The sequence below is a fragment of the Anser brachyrhynchus genome (genome assembly GCF_964034855.1).
Source record: "Anser brachyrhynchus genome assembly, chromosome: 2".
Classification (NCBI taxonomy): Eukaryota; Metazoa; Chordata; class Aves; order Anseriformes; family Anatidae; genus Anser; species Anser brachyrhynchus.
In genome coordinates this window covers 87,171,661-87,192,459 of record NC_137695.1, presented here as the reverse complement: position 1 = coordinate 87,192,459, position 20,799 = coordinate 87,171,661, and the positions used below count along the sequence as shown (strand labels likewise).

At 39.9% G+C, this 20,799-nt stretch overlaps 1 protein-coding gene across 1 annotated transcript in view; it reads right to left on the bottom strand.

Moving 5' to 3' along the window:
* Nucleotides 1-14,286, bottom strand: part of ABCA13 (ATP binding cassette subfamily A member 13) — a 200,918-nt gene extending 186,632 nt beyond the window's left edge. Inside the window, exons 1-3 of the mRNA XM_080580557.1 lie at nt 14,153-14,286; nt 8,834-8,927; nt 6,480-6,603 (exon numbers count right to left, since the gene is read on the bottom strand). Of these exons, the coding sequence (XP_080436683.1) occupies nt 6,480-6,603; nt 8,834-8,927; nt 14,153-14,221 (287 nt within the window). The 5' untranslated portion in view covers nt 14,222-14,286. The remainder of the gene's footprint in view (nt 1-6,479; nt 6,604-8,833; nt 8,928-14,152) is intronic.
* Nucleotides 14,287-20,799: the final 6,513 nt, after the last annotated feature.

Genomic DNA, 20,799 nt, shown 5'->3' with positions numbered 1-20,799 from the left:
ATGTTTGGAAAAGAAAAAGAACAGCAACAGCAGATACACTGAAAATGTGTGCCTTTTGAGCATGAACAAGGGTCTGATGCTTGACCAGAGTAACAACATCAGTTAAAACAAATCCAGTCAGAACTTTAAAAAAAAAATCAACATAATACCCTAGATTAGTTTCCACGATTTTCTACATACATTTTATTTCCCAAATACTCACTGAACTTTAAATTGGCACCTAAATTCATGAAACAAAACAAATTAAAATAATCATGAGTGATCAGAGAAGCAGAACATAAAGACAGTATCACAAATAACCTGTGGTGCTTGATGCAGCCTTGCTACCTATGTACAAACCTTCCTATTTCAGAGCCACCTCATATAACAACATTCCTGGGGAAAAGGTCACCTTTACTCACACAGGAGCACACAGCTAGGCTTACGGTGCTGATGACCTCTTGCCAACACCTGGTTGGACCGATGATGGTGATGAGGGAATAAATAGTACCCTCTCCTCCAACCCCATTGCTATGTTGCACTTTAGATCCGCAAAGCCTGGGTTGATAAAGAGCAGGGGAACAACCAAAAAGCAACCTTGGCTTCTTATTTTATATGCTACAGATACCTTTTTAATACATAGCAGAAGCACACCTGATAGAACAGGCTGACCTGTGTGAACATTAATCAATTCTGTTATCAAAATCTCTCACAAGTAACCCAGCCCAGAAACCATTTGGCCTCACGTCGCATGAGCAGAGCAGCAAGCAGTTCTCAGAGCAGGTAGGTAGCAAATATAGTAGATAAGCAGAGTCTGTTTAGCAACCACTTTTCAATTAGAGCAAGGAAAAATGTTGTCTGGTCTTCATCTCAGAGCTTCAAAACTTGTTTGCTTGGTAGGGCAGCAAGTTCAGTGGGGCTGGCCCCTGAATGCACAATAAGGCCCAGCTATGACAGAAGATAAGGCAGCAAATGCAACCAGAAATACTCACAAACACCCCTCTCCCAAACACAAGCCTCTCAGCAGCACAAGAGCAGCAGTTCAGGCAAACTGTTTCTGAGCTATTAGCTTTACAGGCATTCCCAGAGGGATTATGTCAGTCAGCTACCACTTGTGCCCCTCTTGTCCTCGTTGCCACAGCCATTTCTCTGGCTGCTCTTGGAGTTGAGCTCAGCCTCCTTGGGAAGGGGAAATGGCAACAGGAATGATCTTAGTTTTCAGGTTCAATTTTATGAAACATGTCACAGAGGTTCTATATATTAAATATCTGTGCTAAGTTTTAAATTTTCTTTTTAATATGGTATTAGGGGGATCATATTTATTTCCTAATAGCAATGCTATGAGACACTCCTAGTTTCTTCATTCAGCACAAGTTAGACAAAGTTGCAGAAAAATGTCACTGTCTTGCCAAAAAAAAAATATGAAACTAGAGTCCTCAATCAGCTGCAGGAACAGTCAAGACAAGCAATTTTCAGTTTGCCAATCAGAATACTTGGCTGTTGTACTGCTACTTTCCCAAAGAAACCTGTGCTTTCTGGGGCAGAAGACGGATGTTGACTACCTTTACACACACAGGAGTAAGCTAACAGCAGCAGCTGCTAGGAACAATGAAGAGAAAAACCAAGGGACAGCAAAAAGGAGGAAACCAGCAATTTGTAGGAGAAGACATGAATAATTAGAACCAGGGTGTTAGGAGAAGGTACCTATATCATTTCATCATCATCCATAGTAACTCTTTCCCTTGTGACTTTCCAGAAATGTTTGTACGAGGACAAAAATCAAATTAAAGACTTACATTTATATTAGTTCAGCCCATGACAAAACATTGCAAAAGAGTCAAAAGCCTCTGCATCTCTTTGACCATGTAAAAGCAACTGGCATTCCCTAAAGCCATGAAAAAGAAACACTACTTCAGTCCAAATTACCCAGTTACTTAGAATGACAATAAGAATGCTCATAAGAGCAATTCTTCATTCATCTGGGATCTGAGCTGTAACGTGCAATACCATTTAGACCTGTGGTTTTCAGAAGCCTCCTCAGCAAACTCATCTCAAACTGGCCCCTGCCACCACGTTAAAAATCTCCCTAAAACAGCAAAGCCCGAGCTGTGTTGGTTCTGCACAATCTCAGGATGGCCTGGAGGCAAGACATGATCATCAACATCAGTACACGTGCTGGACAACAGCTTACTGCATCTGCCATGGAAAGGTAGGATCTTTACCCTCCATGTTGCACCTTACAAAATGCAATACACTTTTACATATATATATATATATGTATATGTAAAGAAACAAAAAAAGTGTTGTTCTTAATTGGTTATGGAATGGATAGAAACTCCAGGCGTGGAGTCCTTTGTGTCGTATTTTCTCCCCCTTTCCCTTTGAGGAGGGGGAGTGAGAGAGCGGCCGTGGTGGAACTTGGCTGCCCACCTGAGTAAAACCACCACACCCATGCAATCTTCCTGGTTTTCTCTTGTGTGTTGTCCAGAGAAAATCTGTAATGCAGCACAAGCAAAATGTGGTCTCATCACATGATGCTGCATGGTGATGGATCATTTTCCATAGCGATATCAAGACTAAGGCTACTTCTGGGCCTTAGTAGATTTAGTTTCAAATTTGTGAAAGTTTAGCAAACACCTGTTTTGGAGGTAAACAGGTCTTAATATCGATACTCTTAACTACAGCTGGTTAAACACCACATGAAGTTAAGTAAAGAAAAATAAAACAATGTGCTTAGAAATAAGATTTTTGCATCTTTTGGAACATTCAGGAAAGAGCAGAGACAGATGCTATCAGAACTCCTACACATACTCAGCAATGAAGAGGTCTGAGATACTGCTACATTTAACAGGCTGGAGAATTGCATCAAATTGCTGCAAGCCAGCAGCTTTTGCAGTGGCTGAAGACAGCAAAATCTCGGAGCTGTTGAAAAATGGATGCTTTCTCAGGCATCAGAGGAGGCGTCTTGTGGATTAACCTGTCAGGCAGCTCAGCACCACCCAGCCACTCACTCCGCCTCCCCAGGTGGGGTAGGGGAGAGAGCTGGAAAGGTAAAATTGTGTGAGCTCCTGGGTTGAGATAAGGACAGTTCACTGAGTAAAGCAAAAGCTGCGTGCACAGGCAAAGCAAACCAAGGAATCTGGTCACTGCTTCCCATCCGCAGGCAGGTGTTCAGCCACGTCCAGGACAGCAGGGCTCATGTCATGTAACGGTTCCTTGGGAAGACAAATGCCATCACTCTGAATGCCCACCCTTCCTCCTCCTTTCCCCCAGCTGTTATTGCTGAGCATGACAGCACATGGTTTGGGCCAGCTGTCCTGGCTGTGTCCCCTCCCAGCTCCTGGGGCACCCCCAGCCTCCTCGCTGGCAGGGCAGCACCAGGAGCTGGAAAGGCCTTGGCTCTGTGTGAGCTCTGCTCTGTGACAACTAAACCATCAGCGTGTTACCACCCCTATTTTCATCAAGAATCCAAAACACAGCATCATATGAGCTTCTTTACAAAGTTAGCTCAGTCCCAGTCAAAACCGTGACAAGGGGGTAGATTTTGCAGCAAATCAAAGTTACAGAGTTGATCATAGCCTTCACCTGGCTCATCTCACCAACAGTCTGTTGATGGAGCCTATTGGCCTGGACAGCTATTTGGGTGGTTTATGATTTTCATAGTGGAGGTTCCAGCAGAAGTCAGAGGATTACTTTTTTTTTTTTAATTAAAAAAAAAAAAAAAAAAAAAGTAACTATATTTCAATGTGGTATGCACTGTGAAAATAAATGAGTCAAGTGTCCATGCAGGCTATACACAGTCTTTGATTTACCCTTGATAAGCACAACATTTTTGATGCAAAGTGTCCCTGAAAATGTCTGTAAAGAATCTGCTATGGTTTGACATAAATCCTCGAAGGGAAGATATTTGATACTGCTGTTCCTACACCACCCCTTCTGTCCATTCAACACAGGGACAGCATAGGATTCAGTTATGTTTGGCTGATCAAGTTGACAATCTGCATTCCTAAGGCTGTTGGCAGCCAGCATAAGCCAGAGCAGCCCTTCAGTTGATTTAATTTATGCTGATGGACCTGCTGGAATAGACTGACCTTGGGATGAACTTCATGTTACCTTTTTACCCTTTTCCTGACCTAGGCTACGTGCTACTTCACGTAGCCTACTGAGTGTATAAATATACATACATGGTTGCATTTTATTTTTCAATTGAAAAAAATGAAAGCAGATAATTTTCCTCATCCCTAAGTAGGTCTAAGACTGCCTCAAGGAAATTTCTATCTGCTTTTCTTTTGAGATGAAATATAATTTGGGCAGTTCAGCAAAAGCAGTGTAAGTGATCATGCACAGCAGTAAATAAAATTCATAGCTTCTAGAGGTTTAACACACTTAAACATCAACTGGGGTGATGATGTAAATAAAAAGTATCCTTTTAGGAAATATTTTTTTTAAAAGGCCAAGAGCTATTTGTAACCCTATAACCCAGTAAGATGATATTGCCTCTGCAGGTAACAGGCAACACGCTTCGTACTGAGTTTGCAAGGCCACAGCATAGAGGCTTGTCACTTTTATTTTGTCTGAATCTGAAGTGTGCCTGTGGTTTTGTTTTTTCTGGCCATGTGGCTACAGCTATTTATTTTACTTTCACTTGTCAATGTATAATGCCACCATAGTTTTAAACACAAAGGAGTAACATGTGACTATTTAATACATAAGATAATTATGACAAATATAGGAAAGCAACATAAAAGAACACAGACCCTCTATGACAGTAGAGGCCTTGAGAAGTGTGGATTCAGGATGCACTATACTGGAGTAAGGTATGGGATGATAAGAGATTGGGCACAAGCTAGCCCTGGGGAGCCCATGGCTATACACAACTTATTAGTGCTCAGTTAAAAATGTAGAACCATAGCTGTACAAAGCCAATTTCATGACTAACAAGGAAAAAGAATGAGTATCTAACATGTAAGAGGTTACATATACATTTGGATGTACCATATAAATTCAGAAGTAACATGGATCTGCAAAACAGTGATGAATGAGCAAGGTACAAAAGCATATTAGTAAACATAAAAGTGACTTCAATTGCACTCTGGCATGAGAAAGAAGCCATCAACAACACATTTCTCCAGATAAAATGCTCCAAACCATGACCTGCAATAACAATCCCACTGCCACCAGATTGAAGCCATTGACTTTATGAGCCAGAGCAGCAGTGGAAGGGAAAGCACAACCCCTGAGGAAGGGGGTAGAAACTAAGTGGTTGTGTAACAATCTTAACTACACAGTTATCATTAGAATTTTTTTTTTAAAGAGATACTGTTACAATAACAGATATTACCGCATAGAAATGTTTTGTGCAATAATAGATCTGTTCTAATAATGATTCCAGCTTAAATTGTTATGACTTCAATTCTACTAATAAATTACTGCTTTACAAAGACAGTGTTTGTGCATAAACAAGATTTATTTTGCATGGTCTTATGCTCAATCAATACCTCTCTACATATAAAAATAACTAGACCAGGCTAATCAAAACAAGTATTATGGCCAATTATTGTGATACTGAAGCTTTCCAACTTGCTGCAAGCTGAATTTATTGCTGTCCATAAAACTAATGTTATCTATAAACTTCTACAATAATAAACCATAAAAACATGATGCACATAGTCCCTTAGTTGACTCGAACCTGTAACATTTTTTGGTAGATATTCTCAGGTTTTCTGAGAATAAGTATACTAATATACATAAATATTCTGTTTATCCTACCTTAATTTAACTTTATTATTATATATTTTGGAAGGTTGCTTATGACTACATTCTTCAGTCACATGTGGTGTCAGTTTGTATAAATGTCTTTGCATCTCAGTTTTTTCAACACTTCGTAGTAGATGGATGCACTATATTTCTTAAAGAAAGCTCAGTCACATTCACTTTTTTCTCTTTCTGCATTCTGGGATTCTGTGATAAGGCTCTCTTACAGTCTTCTTTTTCACATTCTTTTAATAAAAACAGCTTCTGCTACTCCTTTTGGCTTTTTGTGTGTCTTACTTGAGAGCTATCCCTGTTTTGCTTTTCTATGTTTACACCTCCCATCATGTATGCTCCCAAAGTATAAATCCACATATGATATACTTTCTGTTGGTCAATCTCACCTTTGCATAACAATAGCCTTTCCAATGAAGGATAAAAGTATGGTCTTGGGTGGCAGCACTGAAGGGTAAGAATATCACAAGGTTTCCCCCAGCTTTCTCCAAAATAGCTTTTAGTGTCTGATAACAGCAAAAAATTCCCATGAAAAGCAAAGAAAATTAGGAATAGGCATGACTAAAGCCCCGTGTCTCTTCCATTCATAACAAGACTAAAAGAAACTTTTAGTATGTGGTAACAAAGCTCCTATTCTTCCTCTCTACCAAAAATAAATAAATAAATAAAACCATTTGCTGTAGAGAAAGATGCACTGTGACACTTAAAGCACTGTATAAATTAGTACATCTTACCGTAAGCGGTTGTTTTTCTGTGTTGTGTAACTGGTATTCCTACATCTTGAGCCAACATTACAGAAAAGAGTTCTCATGAAAGGATAAAGGCCCCGACTTGGCAAATCTCGAGCTTCTAAATAACCTAAAACCAAGCAGTGGCAGAATTAAAACCCATGATACTGCAGTTACAAAGCCTGTACCATAACATTGTGCTCTCTTCTAGGAATTTGCTTTGTCACCTATGAACAATAAAGTTGTACCAGTGGCAGGTGTTCCATTAAGCACAATAAATTCGCCACAGAAAACTGATAACTCCCATGCCAGACAATGACAACCAGACATTACGGAGCAGTTTCTGGAAAGCTCGTTTTCATGGTATTAATGCCATTGCAACATATGCTTGCTAGACTGTCAATCCAAAATGAGTTGTGACCTAAATCATAATACAGAGTTTTTCATGAAATAGTGTTTCCTCTTTTCCCCCAGGCTTTCATGAAATGACGGAGATGGTATTGTAATGTCTGAACTTACATCCATCAAGACTGTCTAAAATGCAGCTTTTTCATGTTCTCTGAGAATTTAAACCTCAAAATATAACACAACTTCGTTTATTTTGCAACATAGAGAACAGCTATAGGGTTCCTATTTAACTTCATTTCTCTATTTAAAACATCTAAAATTAAGAAACGGTTGAAACATCATTCCACCTTCAGTAATATAACTTTTCTTTGGCAACCACCACATCAAAATTAATGGAAGAAAATGAGCAGGAGATAAGAAAGCTAGCATTTGGGCTAGCACTCTTACTGAATATCCAGAATCAAAAGATGCAGAAACAAGGAATTCACTATATATACATAATAATTAAAAACCCTAGTTTTATTTAAATTCAGGCACTATTATTTTGGATACATACACCAGAAATTGTACTGTTAGTCAAACCATTCTTCATTCCTCAGCAACTTTACCTGATGTTTAAAACCATGAATTTTGTGTTGTGAATGACCAGTGACACTGGCAGATGATTATTCTTACTTAGCACAATCCAGTTCACAATGTGAAAATTTCTTAGAGCACATACGCTGGATCCCCTTCTGCTGAAACAAAGCAGAGGATGTACTCTAAGAGCATCCCTAATGCACTCAGGCCCCTAGCATGCATTGCATACTTGGATCCAGACCACAGCTACTCTAAAGTAAACATATGTAGCACACACTAGATTCTCTCCAGATGTTTCACTCTACATATCTACAATTGTTTTACCAGACTGATTGCTAAGGAAGTTAAAGCCTGACATTTGCAAACCTTGTAATATCTTACATGGTTAATACTAATCTCTTAAAGTACATTATCAAGTAACCAACTAAATACACATCCTGTTTGGCCCTATGAGAATGATACATTATTGTATGCCCCTTACAAAAATTATGACAACAAAGTACACATTAGAAGCCACTATTGTTATTCACAGAAGTTATTTCATGTAGTAGAATGATGAATTAAACAGAATGAATAAACATTATACTGAAACAGAACATGTACTATTTCTGTTTTGTAAACTTGCCAAGCTTTCTTCAAAGTACTAACTCTAAAGTCTCCTGTGTAGAATGTAAAACTAAGTCACTTGTTAACTGAGAGGTCCAAGACTTACATGCTTGTTTTAAATACAGACTATCTTAAGTTCTTGAAGCTCTTGTGCAGTGAGTAATATAGCCAATCATCTTTTGTTGTCTCTTCACTTACTGGGTTTAACTGCTACTGCACTTCTTTATTATTCTGGGAAGTCGCCCAGTTTGGGAACCCAGCCTGCCATTCCCTGTAAAATTACTCATTAGCAGTACTGACATCTGTGAATAATAGAATAATAAGCTGAATAAAATACAATACCCTACGTTATTCTTTTCTGAATGAAGTTAACATTTGACAAGATAAAAGCTAAAAAGAACATGGAAGAATTTAAAAGTGTTCATTCTAAGCCCCAGGAAGTGGGTAGGGTTAAGATTAATGTTGTCCAACATCTACTGCATAATTATTTCTCTCTGGGCCAGTCATCTAAACTGAACTTCTTGTCAATAGAAAAAAGTAAGTACAACTAAAACCAAAGAAATTCAACTTATTCCAAAGATGTTGTCTAAACCTGTTCTGACAAATCATACCTTAAACTCTATATTTTTTTCAGCCATCTGAATATGGTTTGCTCAGAGCCACAGCTGGACAAAACTTGAACACATTCTAAGGCTCTTTCTACTGACTCCACTACAATTAAGTCAACACCACTCCAGCACACCCCATTACAGTTTATCTTTAATATTTCCTAAGTACTTCTTCAAACAGAGGCCAGCAAAAGAGAGTGTAAGTGAAACAAAACATACAGCTTTCCTTGTATTTTGGGGGCTCCTGAAAGCGGATTGCAGCCAGTACCAAGAAGAGCACACAAGGCCAGAGTATTTCAGCGAGAGACAGGACCTGAAAAGGGAAATGAAAACATCATCAGTGCTACAGAGAAAAACAAAACTGGAGAACAAATCAGTTAAATTTGTAACTTTTAATCAAATAAATAAATAAATAAATATTTCCTCTACAACTACTTAAGGCAAAATAAAACTGTTAAAAACAAATTAGCAGTTAAGACTTTTTTAAAGTACTTATAACTTTGCCAAATATGCTGCTTTCAGAGTACAAAAGCAGTTTTCACTTCTTCTGTTGATATTTGTACGCATTTCCTTCTGATCAATACAGAATAAGCCTGGGACAACATGATTACAGCTTTCCTACAGCTGATCCTCTTGAGAACTCAGCATTGTGCTTGACCTTGCTGCAGTTCCTCACTCTTTCCTGGTGCCTGTGTGACTGTAACTGTGACCGGTGCATCTTTTCATCCTCCCCTGGGCTCCCTGACTGATGCCACTACATCCTTGCTTTCACCTGTAATCATCCCTCTCAAAAAGCTGCCTTCGTCATCCCCAGCAGCAAGGCAGTCTGGGCTCAGCTAACAGGCCTGAGGCTGCCTACAGCCACATTTCATGTTACCCCATCTTTTCACTTCCAGGGCCACAAACTGACATTCAGCAAACTTTCAAAAAAAAAGATTCACTGATATCAAGTCTATGAAACTGTGAATGATCTTCTAGATTCACCAGTAAGAGCGCTGGGGATGTCCAAATGCCGACCTCAGTAACAAGAATGCAGTAGAAAGAATCCCCTTAAATACCTCTCATTAGAAATATTAAAAGAAACTTTTAACTTCTCTACTGAGGATTTATATTTCAAAACCTTATCACAGCTTTGTTGTTGACCCAAACCCCACTGTGGAAGCAACTCCTAAGCTTAGGTTTATTAGAAAAATACCTGGGAAAAGTAACATAAGAACAAAACCCAGAGAGAAAGAGTGCTCCCTGTGGAAAAGGCCTGTCCTGCTGAGCATAAGGCAACAAACTAAAGGCTTCATGAAACATAGGGATTCACCCAGACCAAAAACTCTCAAAGCCAGGTAGGAGCAAACCAAAGAACACCAGGCCATCTGCTTTCTCAGTTTCAGGGAACAGCGAGGACCAAGCACAAGGACAAAACCTAGCTGGACAAGGAACCATCCCTCAGGACCCCACAAGGTGACCAGGACAGAGCCAACAATCATTGTCAGCTTTAACCAGCAGTCCAGATCCTCAGTCAACATCATGGTTGATGAAGCAGATCTGAGACGAAGTCAGGAATTCAGTCTGCAGATCAAGGTTGAGGTCCAGTTAGAGTAACCAGAGTCAGCCACAGCCCTATGATCACCAAACACCACTGAGACGAAGACCTACCAAAGCACCTAGACCAAGTCAAACAGAGCCGCTGGCCCCATGGGTGGAAGCCTCAGGTGAGGCTGCTTAGGCTGATTAAAAAATATCTGTGCCCTCATGGTCCTGGCACCTCTGAGAGGAACCAGGAACTATAAGTGTATTTAGATATGCACTTGATAATGCCCTCTAGATAGGGTAGGGCTTTTTATCCTCTGCCCTTCTCTGCTTCCCACTCTTTTTTCCATAAGCAGCAGCAGCCCCTTGGAATTGTGAATCTCAGAATGGTTTGGGTTGGAAGGGACCTTAAAGATCACCCAGTTCCAACCCCCTGCCATGGGCAGGGACACCTCCCACCAGACCAGGTTGCCCAAAGCCCCATCCAGCCTGGCCTTGAGCACCTCCAGGGATGGGGCTCCACAGCTTCCCTGGGCAACCTGTTACAGTGCCTCACCACCCTCCGAGTGAAGAATTTCCTCCTTATATCTAATCTAAATCTACATTTTTTTAGTTTAAAGCCATTACCCCTTGTCCTAATACTGTATTCCCTGACAAAGAGTCTCTCTCCAACTTTCCTGTAGGCCCCCTTTAGATACTGGAAGGGGGCCTACTGCTGCTATAAGGTCTTCCTGGAGCCTTTTCTTCTCCAGGCTGAACAACCCCAACTCCCTCAGCCTGTCTTCACAGAAGAGGTGTTCCAGCTTCATGGCCCTCTTCCGGATTTGCTCCCACAGGTCCATGTCCTTCTTAGGTTGGGGGCCTCAGAGCTGAACATAGCACTCCAGGTCAGGTTTCAGAAAAGCAGAATAGAGGGGAAGAATCACCCCCCTCAACCTGCTTGCCAATCTTCCTTTGATGCAGCCCAGGATACGTTTGGCTTTTTGGGCTGCAAGCACACATTGCCAGCTCATACTGAGCTTCTCATCAACCAGCACCCACAGGTCCTTCTCCTCAGGGCTGTTTACAATCCATTCTCTGCCCAGCCTGTATGTGTGCTTGCAGTTGCCCAGGTGCAAGACATTGTAGTTAGCCTTGTTGAACCTCATGAGGGTCACACAGGCCCCACTCTCAAGCCTGTCCAGGTCTCTCTGGATGGCATCCCTTCCCTCCAGGGTGTCAACTGCACCACTCAGCTTGGTGTCATCGGCAAACTTGCTGAGGGTGCACACTGTCCATGTCACTGACAAAGATGTTAAATAGTGTCAGTCCTAACACCAACCCCTGAGGAATGTCATTCATCGCTAGTTGCCATTGCAACTCTGAGTGTGACCATCCAGCCAATCATGGGAAGCATATCTGGGGACCTCCTGGACTTGCCAAAGCTTTCTCTTTCAAGCCTGCTGTTCTTTCTGTTCAGGGAGTCCCTTTTTTCTCTTCTATGCAGAACAAACATAACACATTTGAAAGCATGTTTGGCTCAAGAGCTTCCAAGTCCATTGCACAATATCCAGAACAGAGCCCTGGGCACTAAAGTGACTGTGCCAGCAAGTTATTCCCAATAAAGGTGGGACGTGATACTGCTGTATAAGGCATATTCACATTAAAATAGGGAAGGCACCAACAGAAGAAAAGGCACTCAAAAAACAGCAGCCCTTGTGCAGATGTTTTGCTCAGATGCTGAGGGGAACTGGCGTCTGAGAGAGGATGCTATTTTGGAGGACCGAAACTGGGAAGAATGGTGAATTTGGAAATGGAGCTTTAGGATATGGCTGATAAAAAACAGTTTTGTAGCCATTCACTTTAATTTTTATTTATTTATTTCAACGATGCAAAACCATACACATGCAAAACAGAGGGCACTCAGCATTAAGAAGCATCTCCTAGGGATATTTACATCTTTCCAGGAATTGAAGAAAGGAACGTAAACTGTAAAGAACAGAAGCAGGACAAAGATGACACTCTGTATAGGAGTAGACGAAGGGTGAGAATTGTACCAGCTTTTTCTCACATGCTTAATATTAAAGCAAAGTGAAAATAATAATTAAAAAAAAAAAAAACAGTTTGAGGAGAGGCTAATATCTGTTTTCTAAAGCTGTAGTGGCAACTATGTACTCCAAGTATTTCACAGTGGTTAAATGATTACAATCCCAATTTTCCTCTAAATTAGGGTATCAGAACAAGAACCGTTAGGATTCACATTTCACCCTTAAGCTAGCTACAGTACCTTCTCAGCTGCAAACTTAGATGGCAATAAATTCTACACAAAGAATAATTAGAGAACAGTGATAGAAAAATTCAGTAACACAGTTGCCTGGTAAGCTGCATCTCCTGAGTTTCCAAAATACAGAGCTCAGAAGCTAAAGTGTCTAAAAACTAAGAAATGGAAGGTATGTTTTACACTGCAGCAACTTCAAACTCTGAGTGAAGTCCAAATATAGCAATTACCTCCACTGCCTTTGAACCGTGTTAGTAAAAGGTGGAGATGCTTGCCTGCATTTCAGTTAAAACACCTGCTCTTTAGAGAACACTTGCGTTTTTTTTACAGCCCTCTCACCCTTCATGCTGTGATATCATCTAATGCCACCTGCCGCTTGTGACACGTGTTTCTTCAACAGACCACACCTGTCTTCTAGCTGTAGCTACCAACAAATAACCATGAGAAGACACTCACCTTCTGCAGATGCACCTACACAATGTAATACAGAACTGAAGCAGGGTCATTCATTATAATTCTTGGTTTGGGCAATTTTGCATCTCACTAAGGTCTCTATTCAGGAAAGGTTTGCCAGTAGTGCAAACTTAAAATTTACATGAATTAAGATTTTGTCCTTCAAAAATACATGAGGGAAAACTAGACAGAGAGCAAGAAGAGAAGTAGATCATTGTGGAGGAGAATAGGAGATACTGAGAAGCCACTTAATGCACACAGGTTAAAGTCTGAGGAACTAGGAGCATGCAGAATTGTTTGGGAATGGTGAAAAATATAATCAACGGTATTCCTTCCAAAAACAGTGTCTTTCATATTAAGAAAACATCGTTTGAAAATGAAGTTGTGTCTTTAAATCACAACTTAAAGTGAAATATTTCTGAAATGAAAAGATGTATGTTTATTTAATTGAATTAATCCTGTCTGAAGCAGCCAACATGCCTCATTGCAAATACCCAGATCAACACGGACAAGGGAAATCAATGAGAAAATATTAATTGCAGTGACATCTCTTTCTCACAAAAATATTCATTTGATAGAATGAACAAATCTCATTTGACAGAATTTTCTTCTTTCTATCTCAGAAAAAAAAAGGCAAACAATAAAAGCAAACAATGCCATCTCATCTCATATTTGAGTAGTATTTTAATTTTTGCTGCTGGTAAAGTAGCTGCCATATTCCTCTGCATATTGCAAATTGAAAGGATAAATTAAGCTTTCTAGAGTGGACAAGAAAGGAAATTTAGAAGTATATGTAATTTTAATATACACTACTTGCATTCCCCAAAACTAGATTTTGATCCCAATCATGGAAGCTTTCTTATATCACCACTGATTACCTGTAATGTAAAAGAAATTGATTTTCATCCTTGTCACTGCTACAAACACTGGTAGTTATCTAATGATTATTGAAAGATAAGTCATGGCTCTTCAAAAACTTTTATGAGATTACCTGTCTCATTTTGAAATTGCAAAGCGTTGCTGTATTCAGCCATTTTAGAGTTAAACCACACTATTGTTCTATACTTGTGTTTTCCACAACAAGGAGACTGATGGCAAAACAAGAATCACTAGCAGGCAGCTGACCTTTTAACGGTCTGCACTGAGAAAGGAAAACCAAGATAGATAGATAGATAGAGAGATAGATAGATAGATGGATAGATAGATAGATAGATAGATACACTCTTTCCAACAGAAAAATTGGGATACATTCTTTCTATCAAAAGATTTACAATATTCCTTTTTTATCATTTCCAAAAACTCACCGGTTGCCTCACACGGCAGAGCCAATTCTTCCAAAAGAGAGCCTTGAACTGGTGTACTGCATGCCCCATTTTCCTTTTTTCTTTTCTTCATCTACTTGGAGAATGGCTTCTTAAGGACTTTCTAGCTCAGAGTCATCTCACCAAACACTCTGAACAAATTCCTCGGTAACTGAGTAACTCCAGCACCGGGGGAAGGTGCAAGAGATTTTCCTGCTTGTTGAGAAAAGATGAGATTATGTTTCTGCCTCTTGTTTTTCATTTGTTGAGGAATCTCATCTTTCCTCTTGCTTCCCAGTGCAATGAACAGTGAGGGGATGGGTTTATATGCATGCCTTCAGGCTGCTTAACTCCACAGCATACATTCTGCACTTGTTTCTATTTTTCTGGAATAAAAAATGAATGCAAAGGGGGGAGGGCGGGTATTTTATACACCTTTGTCTTTTTCCAGAGTTGAATGACTTTCTGTCACTGCAGCATTAATGTCATTTCATAAGCATATTCTAAAAAGAAAAGTGGGAAAACAAGTGCACTGCCTAACCATGTAGCCCTAACAAATGTCTGTCTAATTCTAGAATACCCTTGTAAGGACACATGTAGCATTGTGGTGGTCCTGTCACATTATCATATGACTATATTTAATTTTATCCTATGGTGAGTGTTTGTTTGCCAGTTCTTTTTCCTTTCTGAGTACACATAACTTGTAAACGGAATATTCTGAAGAGTCAGAAAACTGTGTTGATTAATTAGCATGGGGTGAGGATGACTGCCCTGCTCATTGGGGATGTCACGTTGGGCAGTAGTGTAAACCTTCTGTGTGTTTTGCTCTGCCCAGATGAACTGCCTGAGATAGAATCTGATCCCCAAAAGCTCTCTCTACAGTCAATGTAGGCAGGCACTACAGTAGGTGATTCAAGCCACCCAAAATCTGAACCAGGAATCACACGTGCACGCTAATTAGGACAGTTCTGTGTCTGAACAAGTGTTCTGTATTTTCCCTTACTGCTGAGTAAATTGCTTCATTACACTTTCTGCAAATTTTATTGTGATTGAATGAAAGAGACAACTTAACATTCATGGCTATTTTTCGTTCTTAAAGAGTAAAATCTCCAAATACTTACTTAGATAGAGAAGTCATTAATAAGAAATCTGACTTCCACTAGATTTAAGCTAAGAAGGCAATCTAAAAAATTAAGAAGTCTGATGCTTCTGCTGTGAGCAATTTTTTACCTGTAGGTCCACTAAGTTCTTCCAGTTTCCATGGGAGAATGTTCCAGTGATGTCTTATGCCCAGTACCTGAGCTTTCCTTTCCCAACTTTGGTCCTCCAGAGGCCAAAGCTTTGAAGCTTATGTAAACTGTGAAGCTTATGTACTCCACTTCGTGTTAAACTGACTGATCAACCTGATAAAATCTTTGTATTTGAAATGGTGCCAATTGCCTTTTTTTTTTTTTAATTTTCTGTGGGTTCAAGAAGTAGAGAAATTAATAAAAAAGAGATTATACAGATCACACAACACAGATTATACACAACAGATTACTTGTTGTGGACTTATAAAATTTAACATACCAGTAAAAATCTCCTCCCTGTAAAGCAGAAATCACAGATGCAGTGATGGCAGAACAGGACTAATTGAACGCTTATTCTTCAAACAAGATGGATTTCCCTTCCCTTCCCTTCCCTTCCCTTCCCTTCCCTTCCCTTCCCTTCCCTTCCCTTCCCTTCCCTTCCCTTCCCTTCCCTTCCCTTCCCTTCCCTTCCCTTCCCTTCCCTTCCCTTCCCTTCCCTTCCCTTCCCTTCCCTTCCCTTCCCTTCCCTTCCCTTCCCTCCTGAAAAATTACTCCACTTAGCCTTAAATAGAAATGTAAATGTCCTCAGGACTGCTGTGCCCCCACACCTCACCTCTCCCATCATCCCATGCATAAGGGATGTTTTTGCTTCTAGTTGAGCAATGCTAAAATCTCTGCTATTTCAGAGTACATATAGTAGTAGCCTTGCCCTCCAAGAGCAAAGATGAAATTCTGAGACAGCTGAGATGAAATTTCTGTGCACAGTCTAAGTATGCATTCTTAAACAAGTATTTGTCAATACTTGAATGCTGTGAATATGCGTACAGGTATACACATATATTCACATATATATATGGGTTTGCACAGCCATTTTGGAAAGCTAGGGGCCAGAATCTATACCAGGTGATTTGTAGGAAATGATAAACTAATCAGTCAGTGTAATGAATTTCAAGTAGTTATTATCAAAACAACTAATATGGAAGACAGTTCCTGATGGTATGTAAGCTAAAACAGTTCATGTGAACAATTTGCCAAATTATTTTGAGCAAGTAATTCTGCAAAATCTCTGCTCATCTGACCGTGTGATGTACATAATTAATTATGCTCTATATAATTACAAACTCATAAATATTGCCTTCCAATTTTTAATGCTGAACAACTTTTTCATGGGTACAGGAAACAAGGGTTTTGTATGCAATTAATAGTCAGTACTAATTAATGACTCATCATTTTTACTATATAAGACATCAAACAGACAAAATGACTTTCACCGGGGAGATGTTAATTTCATTTACCCTCGCATATCATTATCCTTTCCTAAAGAAATTAATTATTGCCTAGTAAGGTGTTTTCTAGTAGTAGACTTCTTTTTCTAGAACAAAATTATTAAAGTAAAAGATAACCTCATAAACATCCATCCAAGAACAATCCCTTTGTTGGCATTCTGGGAAAATACTTCTTAAACACGCTGCTTTAGAACTGTGAGCTTGATTGTATCATTTGCAATGTTCTAGAAATATGAGAAATATGAAATCAACCCTCCCTGAAAAACCCTTGGCACAAAAGAGACAATAATATTAAAAATTAATCAGATATGCTGGAAAAGCAACTTGGTTCTAATATTTTTGGAAAAATATCATCTGTTTTGCTGCCATCCTGGAACCTGTTTTGCATGCTCTAGGCTTCATCACTACAGTGTCGGGCAGTAACCTGTGTAAGTACTACTCTTAAATAGCAAGTTTGTTTAGGAGTTACATGTACAAAGAGCTTACAAAGATTCAAATGCAGCACAGTTGCTGGCAGGCTAAATAAATGAAAAGCTTTCAGGGCTCCTTAACAGAGCAGCTGTAGTCAACAGCAAGATCTTGAACACTACAGGGCAAATTAGAAGCTCATACGTGCTCCACTCATTCCTTCTGGAATGGAAAAAAAAAATACATATATGTTCAGAATCAGATCGCCAAGGGAGGACAGAGTGACCTGTGCTCTTTTGTTTCTGCCTAGCTTAGCTTTGCCATGGTGCTGACTTAGATGTTTATTTTTTGCATGCGTGGGACATCCAGAACCACGGGGGCAGAAGAGGCAGCAAACCTTCTGCCAGCATCCAGCTTGGGTTTTAAAACCTGACTACTTTATGACAACATCAGCATGCCACGTCTAGCCTACAGTTTTAATGTATGCTAATTGCAATTCAGTTGGCAAGCACATTCAAAGAAACTTGGTTTTATATGTTAAAGAGATTAAAGGCCAGGAGCTACAAATATTGTTTGGTAGACGGGAATGCAGTCTAGTTGTGTGAGAATATGGCTGGGAATCAGGTAAACTAGCATATTTTCCTAACGCCACCCACAACTTGTTTCTCAAAGCTTGCTGCAGGATCACAAGGCTTTCCTTTTAACAGCATGAGGAGCACTACTGGTAAATATCGACATGGCACAGCCCTGCTCTGCAGACAAAGCGCCGGCAGGATGACTGCAGTTAGCAGCATCTTTCCTGGGAGAGGCTTCCTGTGTGCAAAGTTAGGATATGATGAAAAATGTTAGTAGTGGGCAAGGCCAAATAATAGGGTTGGTTAAAATGGAGCTCTGCATTGAACAAAGCTGTCTGAATTTTACAGAGGCTAGTAGTTGGTAAGAGCTTCTGGGCAGCTCTTGGAACTGAATTCTTGTTATATGACAGGCTGATGGTAAACTCTGGAAAATTTTCTCACAGTTACAAGCTGACAAGAAGCATCTGGAATCAGGTTTCTGTGTCGTGTAAAGCCAGCTTTGTCTGTCCTTTGCTGCTGCTGCATTTTGTTTGTAGCCTGCGCAGAAGCATTGCCCCTGTCAGCACTATCCTTCCTGCTGTTACTGTAGCCAAGAGTTTCAGATTTAATGTTGTTTTGTTCAGTGGTCTGCTTTCTCTACATTACACCATAGGCTGAGGACTTCTTTTTAACTGTAGTTTAATTTGTACTCTGAAATAAAATATGAAGTGGTAATTATTTTAGAAAGAGTGAGCACGTATTTAAGTCACTCCAACTTAAAAAACAAGAAACTTTCAGGGAAAGAAAACCTCAGCATCTTGTACTAAACAGCAGTCGTATCATCAAGTTGCACTACTGTGCTTTCTTGCAGTCAGTCTTTGCACACAGATCTGGTCCCCAAAGCTCAGCTGCTCCCAGTCCCGAGAGTGTTGCATTCAGGGCAGAAGGGAGTGCCGATGGGCACGTCCACACGCATTCATTCGCTCACTGTTTTCTTTCTCCCTGCTTGTCAGTGGAAATGAAACACATCTCCTATTCAGCTGTGTAAACTGCAGGTCTTTATGCGTTTGATTCAGGAACATATTCAGATCCATGAGGACATGAGATGGAAATGCAACTATTACATAACCCACAGATAAGGCCTTGAAAGGACTCAGGAAGAATGTTTAGAAATATATTGCACGTTAAATATGTATAATTACACTTTCAGGAAATACTGAAAATATCCTCAAGTAAGAATTATTTTACTTATTTTTTAGAGGATAAAAGCTTTTATACTCTAAGCACTTTTGGCAATAGGTCATTCCGTAATCTTCATTTTAGGACTTCTCATAACTTCCATTAAAGGAAATCTTTCTCTGAAGTACTTCAAGATACTAAAAACAGAGACTCATTTCTTCAAATCCCTAATCAAGTCACTGCCCATTCTCAGCCTTTTCCAAATGTGAAATAAATGTGTTTTAACCTGCTTTCATCATGGTTCAACCATTTCTTTAAACAGAAAGGTAGGGTAAGGCCAGAACACCAGGAATCAAGAAACCGACCATCAGTAGAAACCCAGCTCTTTTCTCCCTCCATACCTTCATGCTTCCATCTTAGTTGTATCTTCTGCCTTTCTCCTTGGCTTTTATCCCTTCTGATCTCTGCAGTAACCTGATTCTGTAGAGTATTTCTAGGTAGACTGTGACACAGACAGCAAAAGTGGGCCTTTGGTTTGAAACTGAGTTTTCTGGTGTTTGCAGGATTTGTAGATGTACCAAGAGATGCTGCACCATCTAACATCAAACATGCATTGCAGGTCCTTTGTAACTTTAAAAATATCACTGCTCCAAATCCTGATTCATGTTCTGCAACCTACATATGCTGATTTTCCATATGATACAGAAAGAATAATAAGTGGCTGACATTAAAGATTAATTTGCATATAAAAGCCTGTTAAATATTTTAGAATTCTTTATGGACCTCTCTGTAAAACCCACAGGAAGGTAGCTACACTGCCGGATGCACACAGCTGAGTCATTTCTTTATCTTTCTGTCCAGCTGCAGTCACTAGGGATAATGCAATTGTTCTTATCAGGGTAGCTTTCTGGCAAGTTTCCTCTGAAGTTAAGAGGATTTTTTTGGATGTAGGATGTGTTTATGTAGCACCTTCTTGTATTAGGAATACAGTATTACAGGATGGTGACCAGTGGAAAACAACAGGATACTTGGTCTCCTTTGATTTCTAATTTTCTTTTTCTTAAACCATACATCCCCTTACTTCACCTTCAGAAAGCACAGAAGAAAAATATTTTAGCAGAAAGAGAAGTACAATGTCATAATGAACAGTGGGAAGGAGAAGAACATGGAAGGGGAGTCTGCTGGGGCTTCTCTCTTCCAAACCCATACCAACCAACTCTGCGTAGGCTTCTCGTCAGCCTAGAAGAGGGTGGCACGCTGCTTCTTATGCAATCTCATTTTTATTTCCTTCCTACTGGTCTGGGAACAGGAGGTTGCAGGCAAGGATGCTCTTTGCCACACAGTTCCCGGGACCCCGCAGGGTTTCATGCAATGCCCAGGCAACTACTGGGCACAGCTAACCACAGATTTTCCTTTTGTTTTTTTAAGTAAGGGAGGAACAGTTCAAACAAAATGTGGAATTCTTCCCTCCCAACTCCTTCCCTCAACTGGGGGAAACAAAAATAAGCTTTTTTTGAAAAGCTTACCTTTGTTGTATATCTTGAACGTAAAATGAGAAAAACTGTTTTTAAAATTGAAAGAAGACTAAATTAGTAAATCACAGGAATTTAAACCATGTTTGGATAAAATAAAAAATAAAAAAACCCTCTCTTTTCCCCTATCCACCTCCACTATGTCCTACAGTTTAAAAGTTATCAAATTTAAAATTAGTCCTCGTTAGCAGTTTCCCAACCACATGAGCCATCCCTTCCCTTTTTAATACATGCATCAAATTCTTCCAGTTTCTGTCACTTCTTGGTGATGTCGGTGCCTACTACCACATCACTCCCTCTCAGATCTAACTCTCATGCCTGTTCAGAGAGCGTTACAGACTACTGCCATCAGAAAGAAAATCTACATTAGCTGGATCAGGAACAGCTCTTCTGAGAGTTTAT